Source organism: Maylandia zebra, linkage group LG15 (assembly GCF_041146795.1).
Source record: "Maylandia zebra isolate NMK-2024a linkage group LG15, Mzebra_GT3a, whole genome shotgun sequence".
Classification (NCBI taxonomy): Eukaryota; Metazoa; Chordata; class Actinopteri; order Cichliformes; family Cichlidae; genus Maylandia; species Maylandia zebra.
This window is the reverse complement of record NC_135181.1, coordinates 15,905,555-15,927,492: the sequence shown is the minus strand read 5'-3', so window position 1 is coordinate 15,927,492 and position 21,938 is coordinate 15,905,555. Positions and strand designations below refer to the sequence as shown.

General features: G+C 41.3%; 1 protein-coding gene across 8 annotated transcripts; it reads left to right on the top strand.

Annotated features, from left to right (window-relative positions):
- Positions 1-217: 217 nt before the first annotated feature.
- syt14b (synaptotagmin XIVb) lies at positions 218-21,107 on the top strand. Of its 8 annotated transcripts, XM_076873997.1 has the most exons (10): positions 229-326; positions 3,847-3,894; positions 4,299-4,440; positions 9,131-9,277; positions 11,690-11,827; positions 14,249-14,508; positions 14,833-15,270; positions 15,706-15,886; positions 16,273-16,329; positions 18,140-21,107. In XM_076873997.1, exons 3-10 carry the CDS (start codon positions 4,428-4,430, stop codon positions 18,454-18,456), a joined length of 1,551 nt encoding a protein of 516 aa, XP_076730112.1. In that variant the 5' UTR covers positions 229-326; positions 3,847-3,894; positions 4,299-4,427; the 3' UTR covers positions 18,457-21,107. The 8 variants fall into 8 exon arrangements, 5 of the variants coding, with proteins under 5 accessions (XP_076730113.1, XP_076730112.1, XP_004550528.1 ...); XM_004550471.3 differs by lacking the exon at positions 4,299-4,440 and having other exon boundaries at positions 230-326; XR_001167542.3 differs by lacking the exons at positions 229-326; positions 3,847-3,894; positions 4,299-4,440 and adding an exon at positions 10,509-11,474 and having other exon boundaries at positions 9,199-9,277; positions 18,140-18,570; positions 18,678-21,107.
- The last annotated feature ends 831 nt before the right edge of the window (positions 21,108-21,938 follow it).

Here is a 21,938-nt window from a genome sequence, read left to right as displayed (position 1 = left end):
CGGCTACCCTGAGGTACCCCTGAGCAAGGTACCGTCCCTACACACTGCTCCCCGGGCGCCTGCTTAGTGGGCTGCCCACTGCTTCACTGAGTGAATGGGTCAAATGCAGAGAAAAACAAGTAATTTCCCCATGGGGATCAATAAAGTATCCATTATTATTATTATTATTATTATATACATATAGAACTGTTACACAACCTCTCTCGCTCTCTCTGTGACACACACACACACACACACACACAAATGAATGACCGGCCGCCTCCATCACACCCCCACACCCCCCTACAGTTGGTAGAGTCCGGGACGGAGCATCATGGCGATTGACGGTAGGTACTCGCTCTCAGGTGTCCTGCGGGACTCGTGGGAAACTTTGCACGGGGCTGAAGGAGGACGTCTTTCCATAATCTCACGCGGTATTCACCGAGTGTGTAATTTCTGGTCCAGTTTCTCTGTAACTCACGCGGCGAGTATACCGCAGTGCTCCGGGGGCGCGGGGCTGATGCTGAAGTGCGGACACCCGCACTGATGCAGGACCGCTGAGGTCTCATTATCTTCTCGGGATGTGCACGTGAAGTGATTCGCGAGTAAACCGAGACAAGCAGGCAGTCCCGGTGCTTTGATTTTAAACTAGGGATGTTTTTAGACGGCAGAAAAAGCGTCAGTTATGGGACACCTGTGAGCACGTAGCGATTAATTTGAATATTTTAACACAAAGTCTTAGCATGCCGCTGCTTAGCGTCACATGACTTTTTGTTTTTCTTCCGTTAAAGAACTATATAACTTGGCGGAAGAATAGGGTTGTAATATTTGAAGAACACTCCGCTGCTGTCAAACTTTATTTGATGGCTGCACGTGCTGTAGATACCTTCATAGCTAACATGTGCAGCGGATCTAACAGCCTTCATGCTGAGGGAAAAGTGTCTCCTACAGGCTTTAGTGAGAGTGACCGGGACACATCACCAGGCAGCGACAAAAAGTAGGCTCGTGCCTTGTCCCGTGCTGTCACGGATACGGGTCTTATTGTTTCACGGGCGCTTGTTCCTGCGCAGTGTCACTTGAGAGAGGTGGTGTGGTTTAATTAAAGATAGACAGCTCCAGAAGAATTTTAGTGTAATTTTTTTAAATTAGATGTTTTATTGCAAATTTTTAATGAAATTTGCAGCAGCTTGGCGTCACTGAGCAGGGGCGTGTACAGAAGGGTAGCAATGGGTGGCACTTGCCCCAAATTCCCATCCTGGGGACCTTTCCAGTAATGCCACTGGTCTAGAATAGCCATTCCTAAAGTCAAGAGTGCTGCGGCCCACTTAAAAACCAGCAAATCTGTGGGGCTCAACGAATCTTAAACCGTTACTCCATTCAAATATAAGAGAGGGTGATATGTTTCCTTGAAAATTTTATTCAAAATGCTGTTGTCTATAAATATTACCAGTTTTAATACTTTTCATATGAATAAATACATTTATATAAATTTGTAACTGTACATACTTGTGAGTAATTTCAAACTGAAGTTCTGTTATTACCACGGCCCACCTGCAGTACCTTCCCGGGGCACATTTTGGGAATCACTGGTCCAGAAGCTGGTCTTAAACCTTGATGTTAGAACATCATTGGATGAGGGTGTGGAGAGGTCCAGTGTTGAAATGTAAGGGCTTCACCACACCTACTATGCAGTGGCTGGCGAACAGAAGTTCAGAGATTCGCAGATTATACACAGGACCTGTTGAAACAGTTTGAAATACTGTGGAAAAAAACAATTTCTTTGCCTACTGTTTTGACTTCTTCTCCTTCTGTATCAGCACTGATGTGGAGGCATTGTTATATTAACTAATAGGTCGGTGTTAAGTGGCTTAACAAAAAAAGCAATTCTCTGGAAATGGTCAGATATGAGAACTGGACTAAAAATGAGTGGAAAAACAGGCAGTTTCCATAGAAAGTCTCTGTAGGACCTTCAGAAAATATGGAGAAATATAACCTAAAGTCTGGCTCAGTGAAAGCAGAATATGAGTCACAACTGTACACAGACAGACAGTGACAACATTTACTTCTATTATTGTAAAAATCCATCTCTTTTTGAGCTTTTAAGGCAAGTACTTGTTGTACACTAAGAATTACTAAAGTTTGGTGAGAATAGACAACAGAGAATTTCTGCTAATGAATTAATAGAATGAATTGAGTCGCTCAAGGTCTGTCTGCTACCTCAGTCACAGTTTTCTCTTTGCTCTGGCACTAAAGTCAAGACCTCATGCCACTTCTACTATCTTGTGCAGTCCTGGATGTGAAGAAACTAATACACCTTTTTTAACGTTATGAAGGGATTCTTAATGCACTAAAATTTTGTTTCTTGGTTTGAGACAACTCAGCAACAAATTTCAGAATGTATAAAACACATTGCCGCTATTTTTAATTTAATAATAAACCTAAATTCAGAGCCAAGACGTGACCTTGCCAAACTCTTAAGTAGAGACACCTTAATTAATGGTGATACTGGAGCCTCAATACTGAACTGTTCAGCCAAAGAGAGATTATGTGTCACTGTAAAAACTTGGGGATGTGAAGGAGAGGAAGCACTGTTAACTTAAGCCTCATAGCGATTATGTAAAACAACCAGTTGACACATTATGAAATTGTATTCCAGTGAAAATACTAAATCCTAAAACTTATTTCTCCATAACCCAAACAGAGCAGCGTATTGCATTGCATTGCATTGCGTTACAAAATCATGTTGATAATTTTCCAGCAAAGCAACTCATGCCTGGGCTTTTGCATCTGTCGAGGAAATAGTTCATGTAATTTTATTTTTTAAATTTCTACGCTGTTGCTTATAGTTGTAGGAGCCGACCCAAATATAGCAATTTGACAGAGGAACTTTTAGTGACTTGTTGAAGGGTTGGGTTCACATCTGTCACTGTACATGGACTTTTTCCTCTATTTAACATACCGAAAAGGAAAGCCTTACAACCACAGAACTACAAGGCTAAAATAGATGTAAGAGCATTTATTTGAAAGATGAAATATTCTATTTTCTTGTTTAGCATAAGGCTAAAATGCGCCTATCAATGAACCCTACCTTTTTAATTGTTTTTTTTTTTTTTTTGGTGACTAGGCGAGTAATAAGGGATTACACAGGAAGGCAGTTCAAAGCAAACAGTGCAGTAAATGTCTCCAGAAAAATCAAACTAGAATACAAAACCCACCCTGTGCGCAAAACTTACAGGAAAGGATACGGAGAAGCAATAATAAAAAATGCTCGACTGGGAACTGAAGGCCAGTGGCAAGAGCTTTACAGGAGATGCATAAACAAGGGACAATGACAGCTAATTAAAAAGAGGCGTTATTAAAAAAAATATCCGGAAAACAAACAGAGACACAGAGTAAAACTGACAAGGCATCATAGCTAAGTGGAATTACAAAATAAAACAGGAAATTACTTTGTAGAATCCATGCCAGTCATCACAGCAATGAGTTATTAGTTGCCTTATAAAAAATGCATGGAGCTATAATTACTGCCTTTAATATGCATGACTTCTTGACATCATTGAGCCTCAGAGTAGCTGTGGCAGAGTGCATTTTTAAAAGTGTTCCTTTGTAGTGGCCCGTGGTTATTACTGGTATAGAGATGATTAATGATAGCCTACACTGCTCTATAGGCTAATATACCCATCAATATATTAAAGACAGAGAAACAGAGACCACGAAAAGCAAACAAGGTCATTCAAGCCTATTGGTTTTATGTTTGCTGACATGTTCATCTGTCTCATTTAACCTGAGGACAGACCATATGTTTCTACATTGCATAAAGTCATATTTAAAACTCTGACTCCCAGCTTTACATCGTCTTTCTCACAGGAGGGGGGAGGAACTGTGGTGTTCATGAGCTCATCTGTGCCAGACGAGGTAAGACCACATTGCAACCACACATTTAAAACCGTGCGTGTGTGCATTTTCAAGAGTATATTTTGTTAAACAACAAGAAAAGAAATTAATCAGGGTATTTACAATAATATTGCATTTATATTTAATTAATTTAATATTCATAATATTAAAAGTCTTATGATTTCCTTTTTTAGACAATAAAACTTAAAGAATACAAATGGGTTTAACATGACATAATTAAATCCCACTTCCACTTCTTCCACTTTGACTAGCTGTGCCATTTAATATTTAATATGTAATAATGTGAAAATGCAACAGCACAAAATGCAGTTAGTTCAGAGAAATAATAAATATCCTATTGCAGTAAATTCCTGTTTAAACATCCTGCTTGGATGATGTACTGATGATTCTGATTTCTTGTGTAGTGTCATCTGCGGTGCATTGGTCTCTTTCCCACATCTGCATCTCCAGACAGGAAGGGCGGCATCATGTTTTAGATCAACATTAAGATCAACAGCAGGCTTTGGAGTTTAAATATCAAGAAATATTTGAAAATGACTCAGCTAGGTAAAGTGTTCTACAGCATCTTGGACTGATTATGGACTTCTGAATGATGCAGTGAATAACGGTCAGGTCAGGGATGATCTTTCCACACAGGAGTGTAGCTGTTCCTGTCTATCAGCCCTCCCGACAGGGTTCCCTTCAAAAAAAGGAGTTCCTGAATGCTGAATGTCACAGACATCAGCCCTGATGAATAACTGCAAATCCAGAAACTGAAATAAGAAGTTGTAGAATTCACCTCTGTATTAAATTCTGATAATGAGGCAAGCGGTTGGCACGCAGTAGGATTGTCTCTAAGATTTTGTGATGCTCCGTTTTCATGTTGTAACCATAGACAGTATTAAAGATGGCTGTGGCTGCTAGGGCTGTGCGATATGACCAAAATCTCATATCCCGATATAAGACATCTATCGATATAAATCACAAAAAATTTACTTTTTTTTTTGTAAATTCTGTGAATCTCGGGCAGCTCGACTTGCGTGGACTGTTTCCAGCTGGGCGTCATGTACCTGGAGTCAAGGGTGCCGATGCATGAAACGATACATTTTTAGACATAAGTTTTAACGGCCGCCGTTTTCTTTGCGAGTATTTATTACACAGCGTGCTGCGGGGAAAAGCCTGTTCTAACGTTTGAGTCTAAGGTTTATTTTTTAGCACCTGGCGGCTCTTGTTTTGCTTCTCATCCGTAAATAATCTGCTCTTTCACGCGATTCAGTTTATTTTGAAAAGTCTCAACAGGATCTTGAGCTTTATTGTGAAAGGTTTATGTGGAACATAAACAAGAGGACACGTGACGCAATGGTTTTACCGTCGTTGTCGTATAAATACATGCGCTTTTCCATCCGTGGTGTGGTTATATTAAATATAAGAGAAAGAGAGAACTTTAAGAAATTAATATAGCCACTACAGTGACCATCAAAACGATGAAAAAATATTGCCCTAAACAGTTTATTTTGCGACACCACGAAACAAACGATAGCGTAAAATTAAACGATAGACGTTTTTATATCGTCATCCGGTATATATCGTTATATCAAACAGCCCTAGTGGTTGCTGTGAAAATTTCATTGGTTTTTGAAGTTCCATTTTGAAACCTTTTCACTGTCACCATCTTGGTTGCAGAAAACGGATGTGATTTGAAAAGATGGGTCTGACTGAGAACCACTTGCTAACTTGCTAATGATTTGCGATTGGCAAGTTGTTAGTCATTGAATGAGTAGGCAATACCACGATTCAGCTTTAAGGCACTTATGCATTGGCTTCATTTTTCCAACATGGAAGCTATGACAGTGTTTTGTTTTTGTTAGTTTTATTGTTGTTTGCACAGTAGACGAGGGATTAGTAATTAATATTTACCAAGGGGCCACATGGGAAATTAGGACTGTTGTGGAGGGACGGACCAATAAGCTTATAAAATGAGCAAAAGTGAGTTGAGCTATAGGTAGAGGCCATCTACAGCGACCCCAATTTCTAATATGGACCCTTGGGGAAAAATTAATTACCCAGTCCTGTTTCAAGATGTAAAAGCTTTACCCTCATCAGGTATAAAATAATCATTTGACATGTAGATGTGTGAACTCTTTATCCCTCCTGGCAAAAAGATCAAGAAGAAATGAACGAAAAGGGCAAACATAACAGCAATTAAAACAAATACAGGGAATATAAGTATTCCTTTAGTGGCTGTGAATTTAGTGCATATATTTTTTATCTTACCAATTTACCACTTGGCAGGTGCTACATATGTGCGCATTAACCAGTTACGAGTTAATCTGACACGTGTATTCACCATCTGTTATGCATTACAGCACAAGCTGATTTTCAATCCTCTGCTAAGATTTAAGTTTCCAGATCTTTGTTTCAGCTTTATTTTGTGAGTTTTCTGATGTAAGCAGATTATAAAATTTTGATATAATGCCATTTCTTAAGCAGGCCTTTGTGCGTGCATTTTTAAGCCTTTCTGTTGCATGACTGGAGAAGACTGGCTCATCCCCCCACCCCCAGGCACTCTCTTTTGCTTGTGAATTTTTACTGAAATATGATGTATAGAATGCTTTTCTATAGCTTTCTCAGTAAGCACACGGTTCATGTGTGAATTATGCACAGCGTATCAAGTTTAGGTTCACTTCAGCAAAAGAAGGCAGCTGTGTGTTCATGATTTATTCAGAGTGGAGGTTTTGTTTCGTATCAGAGGTCCATGTGTAAGCAACAATTCCAGATTGCATAACGAGCATGTCCCAGAAACGCCACTGAGTTTTAAAGCTTTAAACAAAGTAAATTAATCAAGCACTCGCAATGTCGAAATTTTAGTCATTCTGTGTCTTAGCAGATTAGGAACATGAAAGAGTAATTTGCTTCCCTTGTTTTATTTGACACAGACACTTCATTCAAACTAGCTCACATTTCTCTCAGGCTGTTATTTATTTTCTCAATGAATGCTTCGGTGGCTGTGCTTTCATGTTTGTTTGTTAGCTTGCTGGAGTCATTACCTGGGGAAAAAAGGTAGATTGAATCCTGAGGCTCATTTCAGAATCCGGAGTTCAGCCTGAGTTCACATGCTGTGAGAAACAGATTTATTCTGTTATTTTTATCTTGTTTATTCAGTTTGCACACACAGATTGCACATGCACACACACTCAGGGAGGATAAAATGAGATGAAAGAGCGGAGTTTTTAAAAAATCCACCTTAATCTGCTCTGCTCTTAAGAGAGATATCACACTTTCCTAGGTATTATGTAAAAACAGGAGGGCGAACTGTTTCAAAGGCCTGTTTGCTGCTCCGCTCCACTTTCCAGTGTATATCGTTTGGGGGGGGGGGGGCTCAGGTTACCTACCCCAGGTGTCTGAATTATTCAGCTGCTGTTGACATTTACAGAATATGGCCATGTATGAAGTGTCATCGCTTGCCGCAGCTCAGGACCATAAGCTGTTCGTTTTCGACAGATGGCTGCTGCTCTCGTAGCCTCAGAGGTCATTCTGCCTCAATCAACACTGCTGTCGGGAGTGAGAGTTGATACGTAAGCCTGGCGAGTGCTGGACCAGACTAAGTGTCAGGGATTTGTTACATGTAGGATTACTTTTGAGCTGGACAACTTTGTTATTTCCCTCCCTCTTCTTAGATCATTTACTATCAGTGCTTTAAGAAGCAGTGCTTTTTGGGAACAGCTGGCTTTAAAGAGGATATTCATTTAGAGGAGGTAAGCCTCTGTTGTCACATTGCTCTCTTATCTCCCTCCTACTTCTTTTGCCGTTCTTGGGAATTTAGCATTCACCATTTTGGCAGTCTGCAGCAGGCAGCAGCTAGTTGTCAGGCTATAGTCATCTCTGCCTGTTGCCATGGTGAGACAAGTCGGTCCATAATAAGTTCAGTAACAAGGTTTGCAAAAGTATACCTCTGTTTTTCCTCTCTCGTTTTCTCATCTGAGACCAGATTTTTACACCAATTTGATCAATGACGGGTGATTGGTCCTCAGGATGTGACTACCTGCTGCAATGCAGACGTGTAACAACTGTCAAGCTCCGTCAAGTTGTCCCAAATATACCTCAGGTTTATGTCTTTGTTTTGTTTTAATGTTGAAACAAACAGTCATCTTCAATTTCACCAAACTCATACCACCAAATATAATGTGTCACAAATGAAAATGGAACAACACGGCAATATTGTGAATGAGGTTTCAGTAAGCAGTGTAAGATTTCACCTTAAAGGGACGTGAAGCAGCATCTTAAAGCTGCCTGTGGCCGTTTTTAGACAGTATTTAAATGAGTAACTGCAGTGTAAAGTTGGTTGTTTGCTGCTGTGAGATACGTGCGATCTAATTCTGCTATGTTACATTATAACACAACAACTCAACATAACCCTCGAAACTCTTTTATACTATTGCTCTGGTATTTTGCTTAGTTACAATCGATGAGCCGTGATTGGACAATTTGGATTAGGGGTATAAAACAACCTAATCCTTAAAAATGGAAATGCAGAGGGATTAATTCATGAATATGCCCATAGTTTTTTATTGGGATTAAATTTTGTTAAGGCAGTAATATGTGCCTATAACTCGCTCAGTTTCAGTGTCTCTTATTTAGCAATTTGCCCTTTCAAGTGATCTTTAGAAATGCAGTTCATGCTTCACTGTCCACCTTCTCTTCCCCGTTTCCTGGCTATTACACTGTGCTGTGTCTGTGTTGTAGCCTATTAAACCAAGGTCCGGTCTGTTTTTTTCCCTGGGTTTGCTGAGTCTAGGTTTCAGTTAGATACAGTCCCTTTGAGGCTCTTATAAAAATAGCACAGGGCTGCATGGTTACATGAAGTATGGTTGGCCTACATACAGTGCTGTAGATTTTATCTCGTGTGCCTTTGAAGTGGATCTGTTAAAATGAAAAATATCTAACTCTCCTCTGACAAGCCAAAATGGCAGGAGTTTTATTGCAACTTTAAGATATTATCACAAAACAAATTATTTGACTGGGGTTGTTTGCGGCTTTTCAGGAGTCCTGATCAAAAGACTTTTTTTTTTTTTTTTTAGCTTGTAACCACCTTGTGTATTTTTATTAGAAAAACATGGGGCTCTTTTTTTCTTACTTAATCAAATACCTTGGTTTGGTATTACTTCTGTTTAAGTCTAACATTTGGATTTCTTTTTTTCTGTCAGTTCTTGCTTTGCTTGTTCCTCATGGCTCCTCCTCTTCTTCTTCTTCTCCTCAGTCTCTCCCGAGCTCCTGGGTGTCCTGTCTTCCATTGCAGCTTTCATGGCATTGATGGCTCTGTTTTTTCTTTACCTCAACAACAAATTGTCAATGGAGAGTCCTGACAATCTGTCACATCTCAGTGACTATAAGAACAACCAGCCAGGTACTGAACACACTCAAAGATTTATTACGCTATTAAATCTGTAGAAATTTATGCAGACGTTTGGATTGCTCTCGGCTTTATCGTGTGGGCATCACTGTAATGACAGCGCGTCCACATCTTTATGAGCCATGCTTAAACTGAACATTGTACCTGCTGCATTATGATATTAATGGCAGCTTTGCATCCTCTTAGCTGTGTTCTGTTAAAAAAAATACAACGGCATATGAACTGAGACAACATTTCTCCAAGTCAAAACGATGTCATTCTATTACCTCGGCTTACTGTTTTGTTTCTTAATTTGTACACTTGTACAGAATTTGCTCTCTGATTAAGAATTAAAACCTTCTCAACTTGTCTAAGTCTACTTATGTCCTTCTTAGGTCTTCACCAAGGTTCCTTGGACTTTCCTGTTGTTCTCAGTATTGGTCAGTCCATTGAGTTCTGTCAAATAAATGATTTTTCTGTAGTCAATCATGATCACTAAGGAGAAGTAATTAGGCCTTGGCCTTGTCAAGTTAAGACATTGTAGAACCTTAAGCACCACTTATTAGAAGGCTTAAGTAAGCACATTTTAGCCTGCATGTATATTTTTTGAACCTGGGTTGAATAGGGAAAATCCAAACTAAATTCAAACTTGTGCATCCAACTCTTGTTATCCCTCAGCCATAAAAGGCTGATGGTGAATTGTGGTGATGTGTTGTTCAGTGTAGAATTGGTTGCATGTATTAGCGCTGATGCCAAAAAGCTTGACCCAACAATTACCACAGTTCATCCACCGTGGATTCAGGCTGTTATGATTATTGAATGTTCGGTTTGCAAACGAGTCATAATGTGTGCTGTTTGCAAAAAGCACCAAGACAAAACCAGCACAGTGTCAGAGTAGAGGAAGTAAGAGTTAGCACAGTTGGCTTAAACCATTAAATGTGTAACACTGCAGTTTTTGTATTTTCTTATTTTGAAGGCAGAATAATACACATTTTATTGCTTTTGCTGTGACACACATAGTCTTGTCTAAGTTTTGAACTGAAAGCTATTTTTGTGGTCTTAATTGTATTTTTCTTTTAGTCTATGACTAGGCTTACTCTACATCCGTGACACTGACCGATAATGTCTAAGCATGAGACCTGTAACGAGTATAATTCTTATTACCACCATATTGGTGCGTATGTACATGTCAGCACTCACTGTAACACTGCCAGCACACCATGCTAACAAACACATGTTGTGTCAGTGCCTCTGATGAGCTAATCTAGTGATCAGCACGGTGACAGGAGGAACCCCGGCTGAGAGATGGCCTTCTTCAAGAGTTTCCAGCAGAACCTCCCATCTGTCAACATTTCCTCCATCTTGGACTCAGTCACCAGTCGTGTGGACGATCTCGCCAATGCCGTCAGCGATGTCACCTATGCTGTCAGTGACCAGCTGACCGAACAGGTCACTACTATCATCGACAAGGTGCAGGAAAAGGAAGATGGAGAAAACGGAAGCCAGGAATCGGGTCAGAATTCCACCCTGCAAGAAGGCAAGTCCGGGAGTAAAAGCATGTGGCAAATGCCCAGAGACTCAGAGGGGGGGAACACAGGCTCAAAGAACAGCCAAACTAGTGATACAACCGAGGCAGAGAACACTCAGAGCCAGCTGGAGTGGGAATGGAGGGACGGATGTTGGCGAGTTAAAAAGACAGAAGCCGAGTTAGCAGAGGAAGAGAGGAGGAAGAAAGAGGAGAAGGACCTACAGGAGAGGAGAGAACAGAGGAGAAGAGAAAGGAGACAGAAGCAGCTGGAGAAAGAAGCCAAGTCTCCGAGAAATGAAGAAGACTCTCAAGAGGAGAAGGCTGATGATTTAGAAAACACAGAAAAGAAGTCAAATGACCAATCAGCTGTTCAGCAAAAAAGTGGTGACAATGATAAAACTCCTCATTCATCTGGTTGTGAGAGTGAAAGCAGGGTGTCAAAGCAGGAAGAGCAAAAAGATCATGAGGAGGAGGGAGAGAAGGTAGAGGATGGCACTGAGCGAGAGGGAGACGATGAGGAAGAATCTGAGCTTTATAGATCGTCTTCCAGAGTGAAAACGTCGGATAAGAAAAAGGGGAAAGTCGCAAAAGAGGGTTCGAAAAAAACTGAACAGGCTTCGGATGTGGAAAAAAAGAGGGACAAAGGCAAGAAGAGCAAAAAGGGGAAAAAGAAAGGAAACCAAGGTTAGAGAGTGTGCTGCTTCTCTCTCCTCACTGCCCTTTGGATCTTCTCTTCTGCTCATGTTTTCAAGTTCTTGCACTAAAATTCACAATTTTGACCTGTTGTGTGCCAGTTTCAGCAGCTGCATGTTTAACTGGTTGAGTTTCTTACTTCGTTAAATATTGCACACGTTATAATCTGTGGTTTACTAGAATTAATGCCCATGTGTGACGTGCAGAGGGAGTTTTATCAGACAGTGAGGAGGACAGAATTCCAGAGGGCGAGGCCCAGCAGAACACAACCTCTGCATGGAGCAGCACACGCAAACAGTCATCTGAGCACGGAGGATACAGCAGCGAGGCCTCCAGTGAACAGGGTGAGAGCACATGCAGTGGAAAAGTACGTACACGGTACATCGCTGAACATAAAACCCCACAAAATCAGATACAATATGATAAGAATCATAAAACACAATGCATACAAGAATCATCTAAGATTGCATAAATACTAAACTCGGAACATCAAATGCATAACATCTTTTTGTGTTTATTTATCTGTAATTGTAGTGTCTATTCTGTTTTTTTTTTTTAATTAATAGAAATAGCTACATATTTTGGGTTTCGTTTCATTGAGCCCCAATGTCTCTTTGGTGGATCATATGGAGAGTTTCTGGCGAGTGTCCTTTTCTCTAAACATCTTGGGTTAGTGCTAAATGTCTGTTACTAGAAGGAAGTAAAATTTATTTGGTTTCTTTCCCAGACTTGGAATAGAAAATTGATAGCAGTCTAACACCCAAATACATGAATCTGGTTATAATTCAATAATGACACTACCCTCAGGACTAATGGGGAAAAACTCACCCAGATTGATCCAGAAGTAACAAATATTCTCATGCTACAATCTCTAAAAGCCACTATTTCTATCTTTATGCAGTGATATGTTTTGATTGTGTTGTGTTCACCTGCCAGGTTTCAGATGCCAGGCCAATCTAACCTAACTGGCTGTATCTTCATTTTTTACTGCACAAACATAATGTGGTGTTGATCTTTATTGTTGTAAAATGATCTTTTAAATGTTTTAATTAAAGCTGCTTTTGTCAAATATTGTGATGAGGAAAAAAATCACAGGATGCATATTTAATGAATAGATTTAATATGAATATGAATAAGGAGCCAGTATTGATCATGTGCCTCATCACACGAGCCAAAGTGTGAAAAAGGGTGTGGGTTATTATCAGCAGAGGTTTCATGTGAAACCATTGCAAGGTATTAATGGGAATTAAAGGCACCTGGAAAGGGATCTCAAAACTACATTTTAGGTGGCAGACAGTTGGTGTTGTAAGCCACACCCTCTGTTCAAAGATGGCTTATTTCATCCTCTTTCAAACCATCTGTCTTCTCTGTCCAAAATGTGGACATTGACATCCTCGAAAGAGTGACCTTGGTCCTTTAGATCCAGATGTACGGCTCAGTCTTGTCCTGTCGAGGTGGCTCTTCTATGTTGTGTTTATGAAGTGGCTTTTTGGTTTCTCCAATGTAGAGGTCTGAGCACTCCTCACTGCACTGCATACACTACGATGTTCAGTTCGTGTTTGGGAGTTTTGTCCTTGGGATGAACCAGTTTTTGTCTGAGTGTATGGCTGTGTGTGAAGTGCATTGGGATGTCGTGCTTGGAGAAGAGTTTCCTGAGTTTATCCGATAAACCTGCTACATAAGGGATGACAGCGTTGTTCTGTTTGTCATTTTGTTTCTCCCTTATTGTTGTCTGACCTTGTTTACTGTGCGTCTTTGCCAGTTGGGATAACTAACTAATGTTCTAAGAGCTTTCTTTACAATTCAGTCCAATTCAGTTTTATTTATACAGCACCAAACCACAACAACAGTCATCTTGAGGCGTTTTATATTGTAAGGTATACCGTAAAATAGTACATACAGAGAAAAACCCAACAATCATATGACCCCCTGTTAGCAAGCACTTTGGTGACAGTGGGAAGGAAAAACTCCCTTTTAACAGGAAGAAGCTTATAGCGGAACCAGGGTCAAGGAGGGGCGGCCGTCTGCCGCGACTGGTTGGGGTAGGAGGAGGAAAACAGGACAAAAGACATGCTGTGGAAGAGAGCCAAGTATGATTCAGTGCAGAGAGCTGTATAAACACATAATGAGTGAGAATGTGTTTCTTTACTTTCTCTTTTGGCTTACAGGGAATGTTTTCTTTGTATATTTTGGCCATAAGTGGGCCTGAACAGTTAAACTACATGATAAATGTATAAAATGACAAAAGTTCTGGTAGTTCATTTCCCAGACTACCCTGGAATTATAAAATTATAAAACTTAGTTTTCCATTTATTCCCTTAAAAAAAGTGGACTCACTGTTAAAAACAAAAACACATTTCTACATTAAATAGCACAAAAACAGGAGTAGTAGTATAAAGCACAGTGGTTGGGGGTGGGGGTGGCTTTATCAGTAGGAAAAGGTGTAAAATGTATGAAAATACAATAAAAGTCTAAATATATTTGCACGTCTTATAATTTTCCATCTAGTGGGCCAGACTAGAGTCTTTGCTAGGCCGATTATGGCCCCCAGACCTTATGGTTGACACCACTATATTACTACATGAAATATTGTTTTTCCAAGATTTAACAAGAATTTAAAATGACAATATAGGTTTGCAAAGACTGAGGAGACACTGTATGTCGCTAGACTGTATGTTGCATACCTAGTGAGTTTCCATGCAGAGCACAGTACGACTCCAGTAACACTCCTTCTGCATCCCTCTTTGTCATTGTCGTGAGAGCAGCCAGCAGCATCCAGAGGATAAAGAAAGATTCCTCGCTCGGTGAACCTCAGCCTCCACCGTACCAAGACGAGGGCTCAGGGGCCTGCGTGGGTTCTCGATCCCGCTCAGAGCGAGGGGTCAGGAGGGCGCTGTCCACACAGCACTGTGACAGCCCCCACTGCTCCAGCGAGGCCAGCGGGGACCAGGACACAGAGAGTTACCTCAACAAAGCCTGTGATGAGGACATACCCAGTGACAGCACTGCTGTTCTAGGGCCAGAGGTGGGAGATCAGACCTACTGTTTGTTGTCTTTTCTGTGTGTAAGCAGTTTGTTTTGGATGCCCTGTAGTTTGATGGAATGATCAAAGTTGGGAGCAACACTTCATCAACACTTACAGGAAGGGCTGGGTGATACGTTCGCTGACAACAGTTTCATTTTTTTGTTGTGTATTTTCTGTAAAAATGTGGAAATACACTCTGAACTGACTTAATTATTTGAGTGTTCTAATACTATGTCAGAATGGGGAAAAATTAATAACATTCCAGAAATTAAAGTAAAATTCATAAAGGAGGGGGAAATTGTTTTTTCTTTTCTGTACATTCAGGATGGTTCTGGTCCTCCGCTTCCCACTGCCTACGAGCCAGAGCCCCTCGCCAAATACGGCACCCTGGATGTCGCCTTTGAGTACGATTCCAGTGAGCAGTGGCTGGCCGTCACTGTCACAGCTGCAACTGACATTCCTGCTCTCAAACAGACCGGCAACATCTCGTGGCAGGTCCACTTGGTCCTGCTGCCCACCAAGAAGCAACGTGCTAAGACCGGCGTTCAGAAGGGCCCGTGTCCCATCTTCACAGAAACATTCAAGTTTTCCAGGGTGGAGCAGGAGGCCCTGGGAGACTATGCTGTTCGCTTCCGCCTGTACAGCATCAGACGGATGAAAAAAGAGAAGGTCCTGGGAGAGAAGGTGTTCTACCTGACGAAGCTCAACCTGCAGGGCAAAATTGCTCTACCTGTCACCCTGGAGCCTGGCTCTGAACTTACAGTGAGAACACTTTTTAAATATACTTTACATCTCAAATATCAGCTGTACACCATTTCTACTTTATTTATCAGTATCTTCAGCATTCCTTCATCTACACATCCTTGTAGAAGCAGTTATTTTATTTTTTATTTGAGCAGTTATTAAGAAGCAACTGTGGGCATCTAGGACATAAAAACTGCATGTATAGTGTCACCATTTAAATTGGTTTAAAAAACATTTAAAAGTTTTGGTGAATAAGTTTTGATGCTTTTTTCCACTGAAAGTTACATTTCTACCATCATTCTCTACAGATTCAGAAATCTGTCTTTGTCACACTCTCAAACTGCCCCTCCTAACTCCTAGGTTGATTAATGAATTATTGGCTTCTTATTGTTTTAATTGATGATTAAGTGGTAATTGACTCAAATAAAGTGCCTCTGGGTTTTGCCTCGCCAGGGTTGTGGCTCTGTGGTGAGCGTGTCTCGCAGTGCGGGGGCTCTGTCCTATCGCTCCACTGAAGACTCATCCACACCCGAGATCCTCCTGGGTCTCATCTACAACTCTGCCACAGGGCAGCTCTCAGCTGAGGTAATCAAGGGAAATCACTTCAAAACGACAGCATCTGATAAACCCGTCAGTAAGTACATATATTTAACTTTGGGCTTTTGTGCCAGCGTGGGTTGAAGTGTGGAATGACGCTGTAAATTGTTCAGTTAAACTTCTCTTCCCCCAATGGGTGCTGATATGTCAGGCTATTGTTTGGGCCGAGCAGATGGGCAGGACTTCCAACAGCATGCAACAGAAGCAAATAGAGGATCATTACATTTGAACGTTTCCTGGCACGAACACCAGCTTTTTAATAACCTAAGCTATTAAAGCCAAAATGCTGAAGGACCTGCTGCTTGTCATGCTCGCCGTGCTTCCCGTGAAAGCTGACCTTCTGCTGTATATTGAAATCTTTAAACTGCTTCCCCTCTTTCTTCTTTCCAATGGTGTGTGTGCTATGGTGTGTGTCTGCCACAGATGGTCTGTTTTGTTGTGTAAAACAAATCGTAGGGGGACAGCTTTATATCATGAGAGGTAAGACAAAAGTAAACTAAATGTAAGCTTTCTGTACGTTTGTAGATTTGGTGAGGGTTGTACAGATGTGTAGAACTGTGTAAAAGTATTGCCCCATCTCCCATTCCTTTACATTTTTCTCTTTATATTGCCAGGCTGTATTGTAATTTTTAAAAGTGATCTTGAGCAATGTTCTCCAGGCGTTCTGAAGGACCTTCAGAGCTTTTTGTTGGGCATTGGAGGCTTTTTCACTCATTTTCAGTCCAGTCCTTGTACCTGACCATTTTCAGAGGAATGCTATGAGTCCCATCCTTGCAAACTAAGAAAAAATCTAGCACCGCGTTTGCAGGAGATGCATCTGAAACTTGAGTTGATTCATCTACTGTTCACTGAAGCCTCAGCAGAAGTGGTCTCAGTGGAAATGTTGCTGTCAAGAAACCACTCTTAAGGAAGGGAAACGAGGAGAAAAGGATGAGGTATGCCAAATTACGCAAGAACCGAACTGAAAATCAGTGCAAGCAGGTCTAATTTAATGGGGAATGGCCTCCCCAGTGTCCAGACCTCAACATTATTGAAGCAGTGTAGGATCATGTTGACAGAGAACAGAACAAAAGGCAGGCAACATCCAAAGAAGAGCTTTAAACGTCTGTTAAGAAGCCTGGAGAAGACTACTTGGAGAAATTACAAGAAAGCTTGGCTATGAGAGTTCAGACTTCGCTGAAGAACAAAGGTGGTCATACCAAGTTTGTTAGAATTTTACAAACTTTGTTTTATTTCCCTTATTTACTGCATGTTTCCATGTATTTATTTGCACATTTCATTCATTCTTTCTTGCAAAATATAAAGAAATGGGAGGTAGATCAAGACTTTTGTGCACTACATTACGCACCGTAGGTACCAGTTTGTAGCATTCTTAGGTTTGGTCCTCTGAGGCCAGACTTCAGCATTTTGCTTTCTTGTCAGACAGGGTGAATTCAGCTCTCACTTCTTTATGTTATATATATAAATCTAGAGCTGGGAGCTCAGCTAGTTGTGCATTAATGTGGTGAACGAATGTCAGTTACAAAAACATTTGTTGGATTAAAGATTTGATTGGTAGGAAACTTTTGGCTAATAGTGCAGATCCATGTAGTGCATTTCATTTAGGTTTTTTTTTTATTAACGTTTAATGTGTTTTTAGTTTAACAGACACAGTTGTTTTTTTAGTAGTAACCTCAGTAAACCAAGTTTGCTGTTTCCAAATGTAAGCATCGAGGGAACAGCTTGCTAACATGAGAAGTGGCACAGTCAGAGGAGCATTAGACTGACTCTACAGAATTAGTTAAATTAGGTCAGCCCTTGGCTGGTTTGCTGTTTTCTCCTGTTGTTACTCTGAGATAATCCAACTTTCTCCAGGCTCTAACTCCATATTTACTAAGCTGATAGAGATCAGTATCTTGGCAAGAAAGTAGCTTCCCAGAAATGTCAGTCATGTCAGTCAGTAGTCCTTCGCAAGCCACAAAGTTTTTAGTTTTCTACCCTGCACTGACTTGCTTGCATGTTCTAAAGGTCACTTTCCTTTGGCATCATTTATAATTTATGTGCAGAATATTTCAGAAATCTGCTGCCAGCAAATATGAAATAGATTAATGGGACTTCATTTGCAGTTTTCAAAGAGTTCCACAGTTTAAAAAAAATCCACCAGCAGCATGAGTTTTAGGAGTGAGGCAATTATAGCGTTCTTGGTGTTGAGAGCTATTATTAAAAGACACTCCGTACCTCCTGCTGTAGTACACATGTCCGACCACTTGATGGCAATGTCTCACTTCTCTCCTCCAATGCTTCCTTTCAGACACCTATGTGAAGCTGACCATGCTGGACTCAAAGGGAAAGGAGATGTCCAAGTGTAAGACGGCCGTTTGCCGTGGCCAGCCCAATCCGATCTACAAGGAGACATTCGTGTTCCAGGTGGCGCTCTTCCAGCTGTCCGAGGTGTCACTAGTGGTGTCGGTGTTCTGCCGCCGGAGCAGCATGAGGCCCAGGGAGAGGCTGGGCTGGGTCTCCCTGGGCCTCAACAGCACCAGCGAGGAGCAGCAGGCCCACTGGACAGAGATGAAGGAGGCTGAGGGACAGCAGGTCTGCCACTGGCACACCCTCACCGACACATAGGAGGACGATTTTCCAAGACCGAACTTCCAGAAAGAGCATTCCCTCTACATTTTCGGAGCGCAAGAAAACTCCCTGTGGGATGTGTGTTGTGTGTGTTGCATAGAGGTGTGAGAGGTGAGCATGGGTTCCTCGTCTTAACTGCCAGACTGCATGAATACCCTTTAATCTGCCACCTTTCTCTGAGACAGATGGGCTGACTCCTGCTTCCGCCTTGTTTACAGGACCATGTTAAGACACTTCCAGACATTTTTCCGCCTCTGAATCTTGGACCAAAGAGCTCGGTCCAGTACTAGCAGGCTCCTTCCTTCTTTCCTTTTCTGGATTTCAGCTGCCACCAGCATACCAGACATTACTCAATCAGTCGTAGCCACCGACAAAAGACAATGAATGAAGAAGACTGTTACAAAGGGCCTATAACATGCTGCAGCTATACTTACAAGCTATGCTTTATACAGTTTGTTTACACGCACATGACATTATGCAAGATCCATTCATTGGTTTTTCCTTTTAGGTTCTTGGGTTATTCTTCCTAGTCTACCAGTTTTATGGTCGTTTCTGTGGGCTGTGCGTTAAACAAAGACAGATTTTCTTTTTTATCTCGTGGTCTTGCATAACTCAGTGCACTATGCATCTGACGCCACTTTAGACGAGAGGAATGCAATTCTTTCTTGTGCTTGCCGAGTCTCTTACAGAATTGGACACAGCTCTGCATGCCACCGGTATCAAAGAGCAGCTTCCTTTCCTGTGTAATGCAGATCGAGCCTGTTTCACTATTCAGCCTTCTAACAACTCAGCCATGTTCATTCATGTAGAAACATGGTGCTTCCCGCTGAGGAGGAATATGCAAAAGCCTGCACAGGCCAAGTAAAGCTGGCCGTTTCTGCCTCGACTGTGTACGCTGTAATTTGAGTTTGAGTGGCGAAACAAATCACAAGAAGGAGATGATCATATTTTCTCATTTTCATTATTAAATAAAGGCTAAAATAAAACGGGGAAAAAAATGTTCAGAACTGAGAAATCTTATTATCCAGGCGAGGGGTTCATCTGGAACAAAGGCCATTTTAAACTCCTCTGAAAGAGCAGCTATGAGTCAGAAAATCCCCCGATAAGAATGCTGAAGACTGCACAGCCACACCCTTGTATTAGTGAATGAAACCCTTTCCCCTGCTTCTGCTGGTTGAAACCGAGAGGTGTGGGGCGCATTCTTCTTTCTCTGTCCCAGTGATGTCAGATTTGAACCCTTCTTCTCACTTATGAATACTGCAACCACTCCTCGTCCCTTTAGAGCTTCTGTTGGGCCAATTTCAATTTCTACGTTTTCAAAAGGTTTTTGCAGGTTTTAATAAAAAACAGATGTTATCTAGATTTTCTAATAGATGATCATTTTTTTCACAATCAGGAATAACAGAAAATTTTTAGTTTGGTGTGCACTTAGTTTTAAAGTGCAGGTTGTGTTTAGCCAGCACTGATAACCATTGACACAATATCGGGGAACAGGCCTGTTCGCATTCTTGGAGAGTTAGCTTTAATGGCAAATGTGCAGTCCGAGCCAGCTTAATGTAGACTAAAGACTGGAAATGGAGGAAAACATCCAGGGTTGCCAGGTCTGTGGTTTTCCTGCTTAAATGAGCTGCTTTCGAAGTGTGGGATGAAATATTCATGGGCTGGCTGGATAGATGGATCATTCTGCATTTCGCATAAAAATTACATTAAAAAAAATATTACTAAAGTACATTGTAAAAATATAGTTAAAATATTTACTTAGATCCAGACTCCAGATCAGCACATGGTGCTGTAATGCTCTCCTCCTTCAAACACCTGCCTCTCATTCCCAACTCTGGCCACTGAGTTAGTTTTGTGACACACACACAGCAGGCAGCCCTGGAAGTGGCTGTGACTAAAGATATAAAGGTCTGCTCGACAAATCAAATTTTTGTGTAGCAGGTTATGAACAACTGGTAACTACATGATATATGTTTCACATCTCTTAAGGTTTCTGCCTTAATTTTCACAAAAACCACAAAGGGGGGAAAAGTCATTTACAAATTTTTGATCTGCGCACAAAGTGGAACAAACAGTGTTTTATTTCTGAGAAAAATGACTCACTGGACACTTTATTAGGCACAGTTCTTCATAGCGTAGATTCAGCAAAGTGCAGGAAACATTCCTCAGATATTTTTGGTCCATATTGACATGATAGCGTCACGCAGCTGCACATCCATGATGCGGATCTCTCGTTCCACCACATTCCAAAAGTGCTCTATTAGGTTGAGGTTAGGTTGTGACGTTGGAGGCCTTTTTAGGACCGAGCACTCTGACTTGTTAAGAAAACCGTAAAAACAGTGAGACTATTTTGAGCCGATGAGATATTTGCATTAGTAAGAAGTTAAACAGGTAAGTGTTGTTCACTTAACTGAAGACACCAAAGAGCTAAAAAGGTCACCTGAAGGTAGGTGGTTAGTTTTATTACCTGGAAAAAAAGCTGTCATTTCGGGGAATGATGGAAAATATTAACGTCAAAGCTGAGAAGCCCCACCAAAGTTTACCAAGTAGGAACTCCAACTATTAGTGCATTGTGGTCAGAAATGGGAAATTTCTGGGAAGTAGTAGGTTGCCAATATATGCAGCACCTCCCCCCCCTTGACAGAACTCCACTAAAGAGCAAATAATTACTTCCCAAAATGTCCTGATCCAAGTCTAAGGAGCAGATTTCCAACAGACACCTGAATAAGGACAAGAGTCATATTTTTTTTAACAACGTTGAGAGCTTTTATTTCCATTCATCTGGCCTTCAATGGTATGTTTGACGCTGTCATCAGTCATCAGTCTGGTACAACGCTGCAGGTCGCCCACAGCTGGGGATCAGACCCAGGAGCACTTTTTTTTTTTTTCCTTTTTCACAACTCTACACCTAGCAGAGTGACTGCAGCCTTCCAGGCAAATGCATCCTGCTCCGAGCCACAGAAAACCAGCTGTGCCACAGATCCTCGAGGGTGGGAACTACAGGGACCGGAGGAACACCAGCTGACCCCAACAGATCCCCGAGGACTGTTTTAGAGTCAGCCAGGTAATTATGAGGCCCCTGGAGCGCCAATAAAAGTGTTCAGACGTGATGAGGTTAGGAGCCAGGCTGGTTTTTCTAGTTCAGTGCAGCAACACAAAGTGGAAATTTGGACTCTGCGCAGCCATTTTCGCCCACACTAATTAGAAATCTGGCTCCGTGTTTATCCCTCTTGGGTAAAAAGGCCTGATCCAACATTTTTATGTTTCACTTGGAGGGATTACGGAGCAAGAGTAGCAATATGGAGCAGGCGATTTGGATTTAAAGAAACTCCACTATTGTCCCCTCACTATCTGTTTGCAAGTTAATCTTTTTAAAAACAAGTCATCCGTTAGCTCTCAGTCAGTGGCACCAGCTAGTTTTCTTTGGCAATGACAAGTTTGACAGTCAGGTTGAGATTTCTTTGTTTTCAGGTCTATTA